This window comes from Lygodium microphyllum, chromosome 28 (assembly GCF_053477565.2).
Source record: "Lygodium microphyllum isolate KBCC chromosome 28, Lygodium_microphyllum_v1.1.10, whole genome shotgun sequence".
NCBI classification, from domain to species: domain Eukaryota; kingdom Viridiplantae; phylum Streptophyta; class Polypodiopsida; order Schizaeales; family Lygodiaceae; genus Lygodium; species Lygodium microphyllum.
This window is the reverse complement of record NC_141162.1, coordinates 27,933,839-27,946,831: the sequence shown is the minus strand read 5'-3', so window position 1 is coordinate 27,946,831 and position 12,993 is coordinate 27,933,839. Positions and strand designations below refer to the sequence as shown.

General features: G+C 37.7%; 1 protein-coding gene across 1 annotated transcript; it reads left to right on the top strand.

The window, feature by feature from the left end:
• The first annotated feature begins 5,767 nt into the window (after positions 1-5,767).
• On the top strand, positions 5,768-10,604 carry LOC148011278 (cationic peroxidase 2-like). The gene is made up of 4 exons (XM_087670241.1): positions 5,768-6,164; positions 8,124-8,303; positions 8,490-8,652; positions 9,681-10,604. The coding sequence occupies exons 1-4, from the start codon at positions 5,877-5,879 to the stop codon at positions 10,118-10,120; spliced, it is 1,071 nt and encodes a 356-aa protein (XP_087526367.1). The 5' UTR covers positions 5,768-5,876; the 3' UTR covers positions 10,121-10,604.
• The last annotated feature ends 2,389 nt before the right edge of the window (positions 10,605-12,993 follow it).

The window sequence follows — 12,993 nt, the reverse complement described above, 5'->3', positions numbered from 1 at the left end:
CCATCCATCTTGTGCCCTGGCCCCAGCCCTAGTTGGAGAACTAGCCCCAACCCATGCCCTAGTCCTAGCCCATGCCTACAATGATACCCTCTATCCCAACCCCAACCCCATCCCTAGCCCTAGCCCTAGCCCTAGCCCTAGCTCCCAAGACCTAGCCCACCTCTTTCTCACTCTCTTGCTTAGCATGAGTGAGGCATGAGTCTCTACCTCCAATTTATTGAGATGGCAAGCTCAACACCTGCAGACATTAATGGACTACTTGGCTAGATGGATCCAGGAAACATAATTGAATCCCCACAAAATTTCCTCGTGCCTTGGTCTAGTGGCACCAACTTCCCACAAATATGATGCCATCTTCTATACAAAAATGTCATAATGAAGCTTCGAGTGAAAATCATACATGTTCCCCAAAAGGATTAATTAAGGAAGTTGATTTTAACTGTCACATATAAATGTGGTAGGACCTAATTAAATAACTAAAGAACGCGTATTGAGGGAAGCGGGTAAGGCGAACCCGTCAACAGAATCTAGTTGCACCTTGCACGTGATTCCATCTTCCACCTTTATATCCTAGCCTACATCCACAAACTCTGGGATACTATTTGCATTTGGACACTTCACTAGGAACATGGTTCTCAAGGTTTGAATTTGACTAGTGGGATAAGAAGTTCACAAATATAGCTATGGACATTAAAACATGTTGATTTATTTCCTTACTTGAAATGTTAGGCTTTTTGTATTTTTTTTTTGAAGTTGTAGTTGTATATTCATTCTAATTTGCAATGTGAGGTGCCTTAGTGACTTTGTGATCCCGAGGGGTTCACTATAGATGTTGTATAGTATCACGTGAGTGTAAGGGAGGGTGGTTTTTAGAAGGTGACACTTAAGTGTATACATTAGAGGTAGACCCCTCTTAATTTCCTATATTGAACTTAAATTTAAGCAGGGGATAGAGGGAAAAAAGAAGGGGGGGGATGCATTTGATCACCTTTCTCCATAGATTGGTTTCTCCATGGCAAACAAGAGACCTTGACAAGTAAGGTTAAAACCCTAAACCCTCACATAGTAGGGTTATTGAATTAATCATAGTGTGGGAGGGGGGGGGGGGGGGGGAGTTGGCAGTCTCCCATGGTTTTGGTAGAGAGATTCAACTCCCCTTCTTCTAAAGAGAGCTTAATGTCCGCTTGGAGTAGTCACTTTAAGTATAAAGGGGTTTGATTCCCCCACTCTCTCTCCTCATGTGGTAAAGGGACACAGGCACTCAAAAACATTGTGACACATACTTCGATAGTATCCAAGTGCCACTACATAAATCACTTTGTGATATGACCATTTTGATACTTTTAATTGCTTAGGATAATTCCAACTTTTAAAAAGAAAGTTAGTATATGTTCAATGAAGACTTACATTTAAGAAAGGGGATACATAAAAATTCATACATGTATATATCTTATAAGCTTAAATAGGGGGATATATTAGTCATACAAGCTTCATAAATAGGGTTTTTTTTAGAAGTCCTTGCACGTAGGTGACATGTCTTCATTACTATGAGTGAACCCCTTATGTTTGTGATCAATGTGTCCTAGATCCCAACAATAGAATCAAAATGTTGTACTCTGTGAACTTAATGTTATGATCATTGGACACCCTCTTATCAATTCAAGAGTTTCAACACATGTAAATTACTCAACTACTTCTCACCTAGTCTACTCACATGCCGAATCCATACTAATGATGGGAGTATATGCTTGCTTATATTTACCTTATTGTAGTTGTCGTATGAGCTTGTCTCATTCCTAATCCAAGTGTATACTCCTTCACCTTTGATCTTGTCTCCTTATCATAGGATGAAGAGGAGGCATCCATTATGATCTCAAGGAGATAATATAGAGAAGACGAAGGCTTCTTGTTCCATGTAGGGGAACATTGAACAAGGTTCCCACTACTCACTAGAGGAAGGTGGTATGTAAAAATGGTCGTAAATGAGGTACATCTCTCAACCAATATCCCTTTAGTCCTCCCCTTATAAAGATCATCCACATGAAGTTATTAATGATATCTAGAACATCTAGCACACATTTGATTAGAGACCATTCCTCAATGCTTGATGCATACAAGTCTGTTAACATTAAAGGGTCTTCTTAGTTGCATGATGAATAAGAAGCACATACATCCATTCATACCAAAAAGTAGATGTAACTAGAATTCAGTAATAGTTGGCTCTATGGAGAGGGATATTAGAGGCATTAGGCTCAAGATGAAGCAGCATGCATAAAAATATGTTGTGTATGCACTTCTCTTTGATTATCTTCTTGGAGCCTCCAAGCTTGATATCCATTACTCTAGCCTTCCAACATGATAAGAAAGGATTGATTGTCAAGGATCTTTTTCGATCTCTTTGTTGCATGATCATTCAACTTTCCTTTGATATGGTTAATAGAGCCCACATGTCTTTGCTCATCGAGTGTACATCTCCAGGATCGCTCATCGAATGTATTGTAAGTGGCAATGAACTCAATGGAAGCACTATGCCTTTTAATATCAAGAATGCCTCCATGGACAAGAAGTTGGTGAGTAGAAACATGCAATGGAGTGTAGGGAAAACAAAGAGGAACTCCAAAAGGTATGGACTAGAGGGAAAAGAGGAAGAAACAAACACTCCAAAATTTGAAACAAGGAGAAGATTATGCCATCTTTTTTCCCTTATGAGAAAAGGAGCTAAAAAGTGATGGGAAATGATAATTACTCCAACTACCTCAATTAAAGTAAAAAAATTTAAGAATACCAAAATAATTTTTGAAAAATACCAATATGATTTTGGAAAAGGAGATTAGCAATGAAAGCCTTCTCCTAATTGATAATTACTACTAAATAATAATAATTGCTCCAACTACCTCAATAAAATTAAAAATTCTTAAAAATACCAAAATTATGTTTTGAAAAATTCCAAAATGATTTTGAAAAAATAGATAAGTAATAGAAGCCTTCTCCTCATTGATGGGAAGCATTTGAAACTCACCATCAATGTCTACTCCATATGCCATAGTGGCATTATTAGTTGTCACATAGAATGTGCTCAAGTCTCCCTTAGGGGATTCACTGCATGTAAACACTCTATACTACATTTGTCCATTTGATATAGCTATGTATTTATGCACATTCCCCCTCCCCCCCCCCAAAAAAAGCATTACTAAATGTTGGGTGAAAGCATGTTAAGATGGTTCACGTCATTGTGTGTAGGACAGGAATTATCATAGAAATATAGTCCTATCATTTTTAATGTCAAAATGTGTTACCATATGGAATTTTGTGACATTATATATATCAATTGGTAGCCTTTGGAAGGAGATTTTAGATTTATAATCTCCTAGAAATTTTAAGATGAATTGGATAAAATTTACTAATGTCCACTTGTTATCATTACTACTATGATATTCTACTAAAAAGCCATAATAGTGAGCCGCCCTAGCATGCTTTCATGCAGTCATGGCAAGAGGTTCTCATTGGCATCCACCAAGCTTGCTATAGTAGTGCCACCTTAGAGTTGTGTTCCACATGTTATGTGCTAACAAAATATTAAAATGTGCAGTCAAGAATAGATAAAGTGATTCCTAGATAATTATTACAGCATGTAATTATACCAAGTACTACTTAGTGATTTTCACTAACACAAGACTCTAATTAGTCAAACTACTTCACAATTTGTTTGTGGTAGATTTTTATTTTCATTAAGTAATATGAAGAAATGTAAATCTATGAACCAAGCACTCAACAAGCATAACATTTTACTAAAATTAATGTAATGATGAGAAATGATATACTTTTCATGATATAGTTATTCTATAAATTGTGTAAGCTTGTAGAGTAAATATATTTTAGAAAGATATGATTCACTTAATATGTGAAAGTAGATATCCTCTATTGATATGTATTCCAGTTTTCTTTTTTTACACAATGACTAATCATTTCGAAAAAGTTCTAGCAAATCAAGGACCCATGCACCTCATAGGGTGTTCCACATATGGTAAGATATATATAGTAATAGAAACAACCATAATAGAAAACTTGATGTTTGTTAGTGGTGTGACTTTTGAACACTTGGGAAAGTTAAATTAATTATAAAAATTGGAAACCATAGCTTGGAAGCTTCTTTAACATGTCAAGTCATCAAGTTTATGCAACATATGACTTTTGCCCCCCTTATGTCCTAGTGGTTGCTTCCCCATAACCATGAATTTCTTAATTATTGTACACATCATTATCTATTATAACACCATGACCTATTTTGAACTTAATAGAAGCTTTATGAAGAAGTGCCCCATAAGTAGAAGTTTCAGCAAAACAAGACCCAATATGATAGTGAACTAGGATGTGAGGAGTCTCACTACTAAAGTAATGAACCAAATGAGAAGTTTGTCAACTCACTTATAAAATATGCATGGTGGGTCTATATGGAGATCATTTATAGTAGATAATAATATGCTCTTCTTATAGTGGATTTATATGTCCAAAGTGTTTCTAAACTTTTAAGAGTGTTCTCTTTCTTTATATGTTCCTTTAGGACACCAAATGCCACTAAAACAGAGAGATCTGAAAAAGTGAAGGACAACCATTTAAGTTTTGTGTTTTTGAATTAGTACCATCTAGCATATTTACCAACCTTTCAAAAATAAAAACCAACCATGCTAGAATCTTGTAATATAGTTTGAAGCATGAAATTTTAAAGACTATTTATCATTTACTTGCAATCCTTTTTCCTTCTTTATGATTGTGGAACCTACTTTCAATGTGATTTCTTAACACTTCCTTAAACCCTTAATTATAACCACTAACCACATGACAAGAATACTATAAATATTGCATCTCTCATGAGTATGAACATGGTTGGATAATTATTGCTTTGCATGACCCATGGGAAATGTGTGCATTCAGACAATTCAGTTGTCTCTAAATTCTTTTGCCAACAATTATATGTCTTTTCATGACATTCCTAGAATGTTCTCCGCACACATTTAATCACTTTCTTCTCATTACCTCAAAATAATTTGGCATTACATAGAATCAAAGTATAATTACTAGTAGCCAATAAGGCCTCATATCAAACTAATGCGTTAATTTCTTTGTATATTTTGGACTAATTTCCTCAATTATGTTGTTTGATGCGTAGAATAAATGTGTTTGGTTTAGAGTGACTTGATGGATACATTCATTAAGGCTTAGTTCAAGGGATGAAAAATCAAAAAGTTATGAATGGTGTGTGACATGGATGTTTGATATGATTTGAGGAAAGGGGAGGTGGGAGAAAGGGATTGATGGAAGGTGTGGTGGTTCAACCAGCCAACGTTTGCAAACACTTGTGTAATCAAAAATCTAAAGTGTGTGTTGAGTATTAATTCCCTCTATTGAATAGTTTCTTTTTGGGTCTGCAGACATTCAATTGGGGCAAGGTGTAATTAATGGGTTTGATAAGTTCTTTATGAAATGTCTTTAAGGTCACTGCTCTGCACCTTGTGTGATGTTGAAATGAGTTCTCTATGATATCGAGAAACATGCATTGGGTGCTGATACCCTCCATTGAATAGTGTGATTTCTAGGCCGTGGGGGTGTAATGAATGAGTTTGAGAAGTTCTCTATGGAATTTTGTTAGTGCTACACCTTGCAATATGTGTGATGTGGAAAGGAGAGGTGTGGCCAAGCGATTGGGTGGGTGTGCACAACGTTATATTGGAGCATCAACCATTTCAAGAAGGGGGGGGACACACACACACACACGTATATACATGCATGAGTGTTAAGTTTGCATTCTCACTACTCGAGAGTAGGAGTGGGTGAGTGAGAGGGAGCTCCAATCAAGCAAAGCCACATATTACCTCTGCATGGAGAGAATGAAGAAGCTGTGTTCTCGTGATGGCGTGCGCTTCTTCTCCATTTCCGTCTCCTTCTCCTCCTCCTTCTTCGTCGTGATGAGCATGTTCCTTGCTGATGAGAGCTCCTTTATATATTGCGCGGCGCAGAGGAGTACACAGCTACAGGTGGGCTTCTATGGCGAGTCGTGCCCCGAGGCGGAGAGCATTGTGGAGTCTGTAGTCACCTCCCATTGCCAGTCCGACATCACCGTCCCTGCCGCCATCTTGAGGCTCCACTTCCATGATTGCTTCGTCCGTGTAAGAATCAAGATGATCAGCTGGTGCGCCTTTCCATTCACATATACGTGCATACATTGGATCAGCTGTTATATATATAGCAGTTAGTCCCAATCTACTCTGGTAGCAAGCTCAATATTACACCCGATAGACGGCTAGACGAGTGTCTAACAGCGGCCAATCTCTTTTGTGTCATGCTATGGAAGGTGTCAGTTGAATATTGCCCTTTACACTAGTATTATTTCAAACTTGAAATATAGTCATCTCATCCATTGCAAGCCTTAGATAGGTCTATATAAGATACTAATCTTGATAGATTAGCTACTAAATTGCTAAGGGTCCTCTATGGGTCCTCACAATATCCACTATAAGCATTACATTGAGGTTCTATCAGCTATACCAACCTCTGTAGAACCCATGCCTTACATAGAATCTAATACTGAATTTAGTAGATTCGTCTCCTCGATTGCAACGCTTATATAGGGTAGCACTACTAAATACAGAACCTATGTCTAAGGTAGCATCTAATAATGATCTTGATAGAGTCATTCACTGCCCATCATCTTCACATCTAAGTCATCTCATCTACGCCTCTAGCTAAGTTCTCAACTAGTCTCCATCAACTAATAAACTTGATATAGTCATCTCATCCATTTGAACTTTACCACATTAGTTAGGTAGCCTATGATATGACATCATTGACATTTCACATCCTAATTCCAACAAGTTATTTATAGGTCCCTCAACATGCATGGGAAGCTGGTGCACATCATCCACAACATACAAATTGCTAGATCATATGAATATGTCTCAAAAGGACTTCTGTAGTTTCCTACTAATAAGATAAAGTTTTGCAAAGTGAGATATTGAACCCTTTCAAAAACAAATAAGCCTAAGCTACGAGCTGTCAATGAGAAGAGTGTGATATGGTTGTAATCATGCTTTATGTTAGTCTTATAACAAGTCGTAAGCAACTTCAGACCTCATGCCTTGAACGTTATAAGGCTAAAAGTAGCAATGTAAAAGCTTTTCCAAAGAGAAGGCTTGCTTCATTTTTTTGTTTTTGTGCTTTCCTTTAAAAAACCCTTTAAATAACCAAGTTGTTGAGCTAGAGTCATACACCTCGAAGAACCCAATGCACCATTCTTATCTCATCTAGTTGGACATTATCTCATATCATTCTATTTGCTTCCTCCACTTTGTTCAAGTTTTAAATGGATTTAGGTATTTTGAATGCATGTGATTTTTTGTTGTCATATTTTATCTTTGTTTGTTTTTTGGATCCATTGATAATACAAGATGCTATAAAGTCATAAAGTGGTATTGCCTAATTGGGAAGTGAATTGAATTTTGTTCTTTAAATATCTAGGTTGATGTATAATATCACCAAACAATGCCTCCCGAATGGGTACATCTTGGCAATGACACTTTTAGCAAATTTGGGCTCACACCTACACATTATAGAAGCATCTTGGCGATGACACTTTTAGCAAATTTGGGCTCACACCTACATATTATAGAAGCATTGGATAAGAATTTTTTCATCTATGCATTGAGAGGCCTAAGCATGTCATCATGAATACACATACATAGTTATGGTGTAGTAAGATCTTATGAGACTTGAACAATTAGACACCATGCATCACACATTTAGGGAGTAGTGCATTTATGTGATTTCTTTTATTGTCTCATGCATAGGTCTCACTAATGATGATTTGATCAGTGGCTAATATTCACGTTTCAAATTTTTCTAGAGACAATATTGAGTTTGACATGAATATCTCTAGGCATATAGGAAAAATAGTCTATTATGTAAAATTATAAGGAACTTATGAGTTTACAAAATCATGTGCCAAAAGAGTTAACCTCCTAAAAGGCATTCAATGCATTGATATCATGCATACAAATTGTCTTTCCACATGCATGATTTTGGTCACTATGGTTTGTTATACTCAAACAAGCTAATACATTTTCTCTTAGGGTTGTGATGCCTCCATTCTCATCGATGGCTCAAATGTAGAGAAAACGGCTCTAGATAATATCGGGCTAAGAGGCTTTGAGGTTATTGAAGATGCAAAGGCTGCAATTGAAAAACAATGCCCAAGTGTAGTTTCATGTGCCGACATTCTTGCCCTTGCAACTAGGGATGCTGTGGTTTTTGTAAGTACATCAAGTGTGTGCCTCTGTTGCCTCAACAAAAAGAAGTAGCATGCAACTTTGATCCAAAAACTTAATGTTGTAGATAAATTTTTATTGGGTCTAGGATTCCAAGCTTGTAGTTTTGCACAACAATATCATAGCTATCTAGTTGCATCTTATTCATTACAATTATTTTGACTTGAATAGAGTGGAGGACCTTCATGGGCTGTTTCTCTTGGAAGAAGAGATGGAAAGGTGTCTTCGACATCAGATGTGGCCAACATGCCTTCCCCACAGGACTCTATATCTACATTGAAGAAAAAATTTGCAGCAAAGGGGCTCTCAATAGAAGACCTTGTTATCCTCAATGGTAAGATTGTAGACATTAATCTTATTCAAAAAGAACTACATGTCAAAGGTGATCTTTGAAATTAAAAGAAGAGGCTACCAAATATACAAAAAACATGGCTGACAAGTTGTTGACTTGTGTTGCGACAAGTCCCTTCTCACCTTCTAAAGCAAATAGCCTTAGTTAATCTTATAGTGGTTGTGTACATGTTTGTTAACGTGATGTGGAGTTTCAATTGCAAATGTTGTTGCTAGTATTTCACAAATCATGAGAGCTTTTTAGGCTTGCAAAGGGAAAAAGCCATTGCAATCCATGCAACTTTGAAGTTGTAAGGTCATGAAATTTATGAAAGAAGCATGATCGCACTCCAGAGTGTGAATAGGAAGCAAGTTGTTGGGGGATAGGGGCAATTTGAATGATAAATCTACTAGGAAAACCTTGGGATCTATTAAGAGCCCTTGTCCTTAGGAAGAATTGACCTTTTTATGTTTCTTTCAATGGGAGAAGAAAGTTCACTCAATTTATTTTGGGTGATTTTGGTGTTTAGGTTTTGAAAGAGGCTATTGCCATTTATTTCGGGCAAGTTAACTAGAGATGATCATACTTATAAGAAAGCTTAGAAGCTTTTGAAGTTGTTGTTCATAGAATCCTTTTGGATGATATATATATGTCAGCAATTTCCTTCCTAGGTTTAATGCTACTTCTTTTTAAGAAAAGAAACAAAAAAATATATAGCATGAATTTTATGGCAAGCCATTACCATATTTCCCACTCTACCTACAACAACAACAACAACAACAACAATACATGCAATATATAACCTTACTAATTACATAGTACTCTATGCGTCATTGATGGCAAGCTATTGATGATTATTATCGATTAATCATTTTGATTATTGCTTCTAAATAATTGATCCAATATCCCACCAACGCTACAATTAAGCTTATACGCTTGTTTGTAAGTAATTGATCCTGCAGTTTCCCACTAAATATATACCTATCTATGATTAAGCTGTACAAATGATGAATCATGAGTGTGAGATGCAGGGGCACACACGATAGGCGAAGCCGAGTGCCGATTCTTTGCGTACAGACTCTACAACTACTCGGGGACGGGGCGCCCCGACCCTGCAATGGATAGCGGGCTTGGGGAGACGCTGAGGGCGCAATGCCCGCAAGGTGGGGATGGGTTCAAGGAGGTCGCTCTGGACACGGGCAGCCAGACCCAGTTCGACACCAGCTTCTTCGCCAACCTCCTGCGAGGCTATGGCGTCCTCGAATCCGACCAGAGGCTCCTGTCGGACGACACCACCTCCCACCTCGTCCGCGCCTATGCAGCTGCAGCTTCCTTGGGTGGTGGTGGCGGCCGCCGCACCGCCAGCTTCCATGCCGACTTCCCTGCGTCCATCATCAAGATGAGCGCCATCGATGTCTTGACCGGTCGTGATGGAGAGATCCGAAGAGCTTGTTCTTCTTTCAATTCCTAAGCTCGTCTAATAACGTCTGACAGTTATGCGTGATTGCGTTAATAATGAAGATAGTAGCTGGCGTTGCCACTCAGGCTCCGGTTGGTATCATTGTAAAGTTTGTTGGGTTTTTGTTTAATGAGAAACATCCATGCCTTAACCGGTCGTGATGGACAGATCCGAAAAGCTTGTTCTTTCAATTCCTAAGCTCATCACACAATGTCTTATAGTTATAAAGATAATAAAGATATTTACATCAACCATCTAAGAGGTGCTACTCCCAGATTCAAAGGTCTTTGTAAACCAAACAACTTCCTGCCATATATATGGTTTCTCCTTATTTCATTTCTTTCAGATTGTTATAGTCTTTGTATATGTCAATTCATTTCATGGAAATCAGATCACAAGAGTGTGTTCTATTCCTTTTAGTTTGGCCCCCCATAGACAACACCAATATGTTAAGCTTCAATGTTTGTCTTTCCTACTAATAAGGATGTAGGGTGGTGGACCCAGAAGAATGTCACTAGAGAAGACACCTCGCAATCTTTGAAAGCACACTATGGATCTATGCCACATCTATGGTGCCCCTCTTACTCAACTTCAAAGAGCTCCTCAAACAAATTTCACGAGCGAAAGTATAGCAATGTAAATATTGCAATGACAAATCAAAGGGTCACACAAAGGTGCCAATAAGGTCACACTTTGCAAAGAAATCAACAATGATCTCATCCATGCAACATCAAGAAAAATGAATCCAAGCTCTACATTTTCCTTTTAAACTACAACTCTTTGGCAGATGGAGCAACATTGTTTTGGGGGGTGCAACCTTATTGGTGCCTTTACCTTGTACTCATTTTGTTTTACCAATGCAAACTAATTGCACACTCGATGTGTGTGTGTATGTGTTTAATATAAATATCCCCTCAAAAAAGTTTGAAGCAAATAAGAATATTAAAAACTTAACAAATTATCATAAGTCTAGAAATATTAATTCAAGGACATCCATTGTGATAAATAGCATAAAACAAATAAACTTATGCATTGCGCTGTAAACCTTGATCCAAGCCATCCCCCATCTTTAAGTTGCATCAGCATGCATTGTGTTGCAAACCTTGATCCAAGTCCTCCCCCATCTTTAAATTGCATCAGCATGCATCATTGCTATCCTTGAAGCACAAAAATAGATGCTTATAATACCAATTATAAGAGCTCATATAAGCTCCAAGCAATTTCTACGAGTGAAAGATAGCTAACCTATGTAGCATGTATAAGAAGATCAATAAATGATCTATACTTATTGAGTAAGTGATTCTTAAAAGAAAATAAAATATATTAGTAAGATGATCTAATAATTTTTATTAAAAATAATTATAAATATCATGCACGCCATATCAAAATTCTCATCATTTTCTATGCTATTTGAATCATACTATGTATGTGAAGGTAATTCTGGACAATAAACATCCTTTATCTCTATCTAGTTTTTAATCAAATTAGTAATCTAATAAAAAGTATAAATATTCCAAAAAATAATTATTAGTGAGGTACATCATAGTATGATATCCCATGTCCCCCCCCCCCGCCAAATAAAGAAAAGAAAAGAAATGTTAAAATTTTAATGTTTAAAGCCTTACGTACTACTTACCTGGCATCACATAGCCCATCACCACCATCTTCAGCTCTGCCAACTCGAAACCATGCATATCCACCAACAAGCTTACCTCCACCACCACTTGATCACCCCCATTTCACTATGCATGATTGTGACCTATTGGCCCTATGAACCAAACACATAGTCAACCTTCAAGAACAATGTGTGTGTGTGTGTGTGTGTGTGTGTGTGTGTGTGTGTGTGTGTGTGTGTGTGTGTGTGTGTGTGTGTGTGTGTGTGTGTGTGTGTGTGTGTGTGTGTGTGTGTGTGTGTGTGTGTGTGTGTGTGTGTGTGTGTGTGTGTGTGTGTGTGTGTGTGTGTGTGTGTGTGTGTGTGTGTGTGTGTGTGTGAGAGAGAGAGAGAGAGAGAGAGAGAGAGAGAGAGAGAGAGAGTGTGTGTGTGTGTGTGTGTGTGTGTGTTTGGTTTTAATACAAGAGGGAGGGAACCCCCCCCCCCCCCACGCTATAAAAGCCTTAGTGTATTAGCCATTAGCATTGGCTTTTGGTGGAAGACAAACTCAAACATTACAATAATTGAGAGAGAGGGGGGGGAGTAGAGAACATAGAGAGAGGTAGAAAAAGATAGGGAGATTGAAGGAAGGAAAGAAGATCACAAAGGCTTCAAAGCTCCCATTGAAGGACCCTTCGTCCCCTCACGGTGAAAGCCTAGGCACCTTCCCTCCTCTTTCCATACTAGGCAAAGGAAACTCCTAAAGTTGCATCGCATCCTCTGGCCCGACTCTTCCATTAGTGATTTTCTTCATGATGAGCATTGAACCTAAGGAATCATTACATGAAGCCGAATATCTTCACTAAGTGATGGCACCTAAGAGAAGAAGGTCGAGAACTACGAGTGCAAGAGCAGGAAACATAGTAACAAATGTTGACAATGCACCAACTTTGCTAAACCAATTCCAAGTTTTTCTATTGCATACAAGCCCATGTAATGGAAAGCAATGTGTGTGATGCTCATTTTGGAAGAAGAAATAAGTTATAGTTAGAAAGGATTTTGATTTTGAAACTTTCCCTTGCAAGTCTTGACTTAGACTAATCTAGTAAATCAACTAGGATGTTGTACCTCCAGTTAGTTATATTATCTTTAGGGTATAAATCTCATGTAGAAAATACTTTGGATTATCTTTATCTTGCATATGTGTAGAATAACTATCCTCTTGGGATCCTCATAAGGATTGGAAGGTCGATGATTAAGGGCAAACCCCTTTCATTGGTAAATTATATTACAT

Coding starts and splice junctions, on each gene's coding strand:
- LOC148011278 (XM_087670241.1), top strand. CDS start 5,877: ATGGAGAGAATGAAGAAGCTGTGTTCTCGTGATGGCGTGCGCTTCTTC. Junction 6,165..8,123: donor TCCATGATTGCTTCGTCCGT/GTAAGAATCAAG, acceptor ATTTTCTCTTAG/GGTTGTGATGCCTCCATTCT. Junction 8,304..8,489: donor CTAGGGATGCTGTGGTTTTT/GTAAGTACATCA, acceptor TGACTTGAATAG/AGTGGAGGACCTTCATGGGC.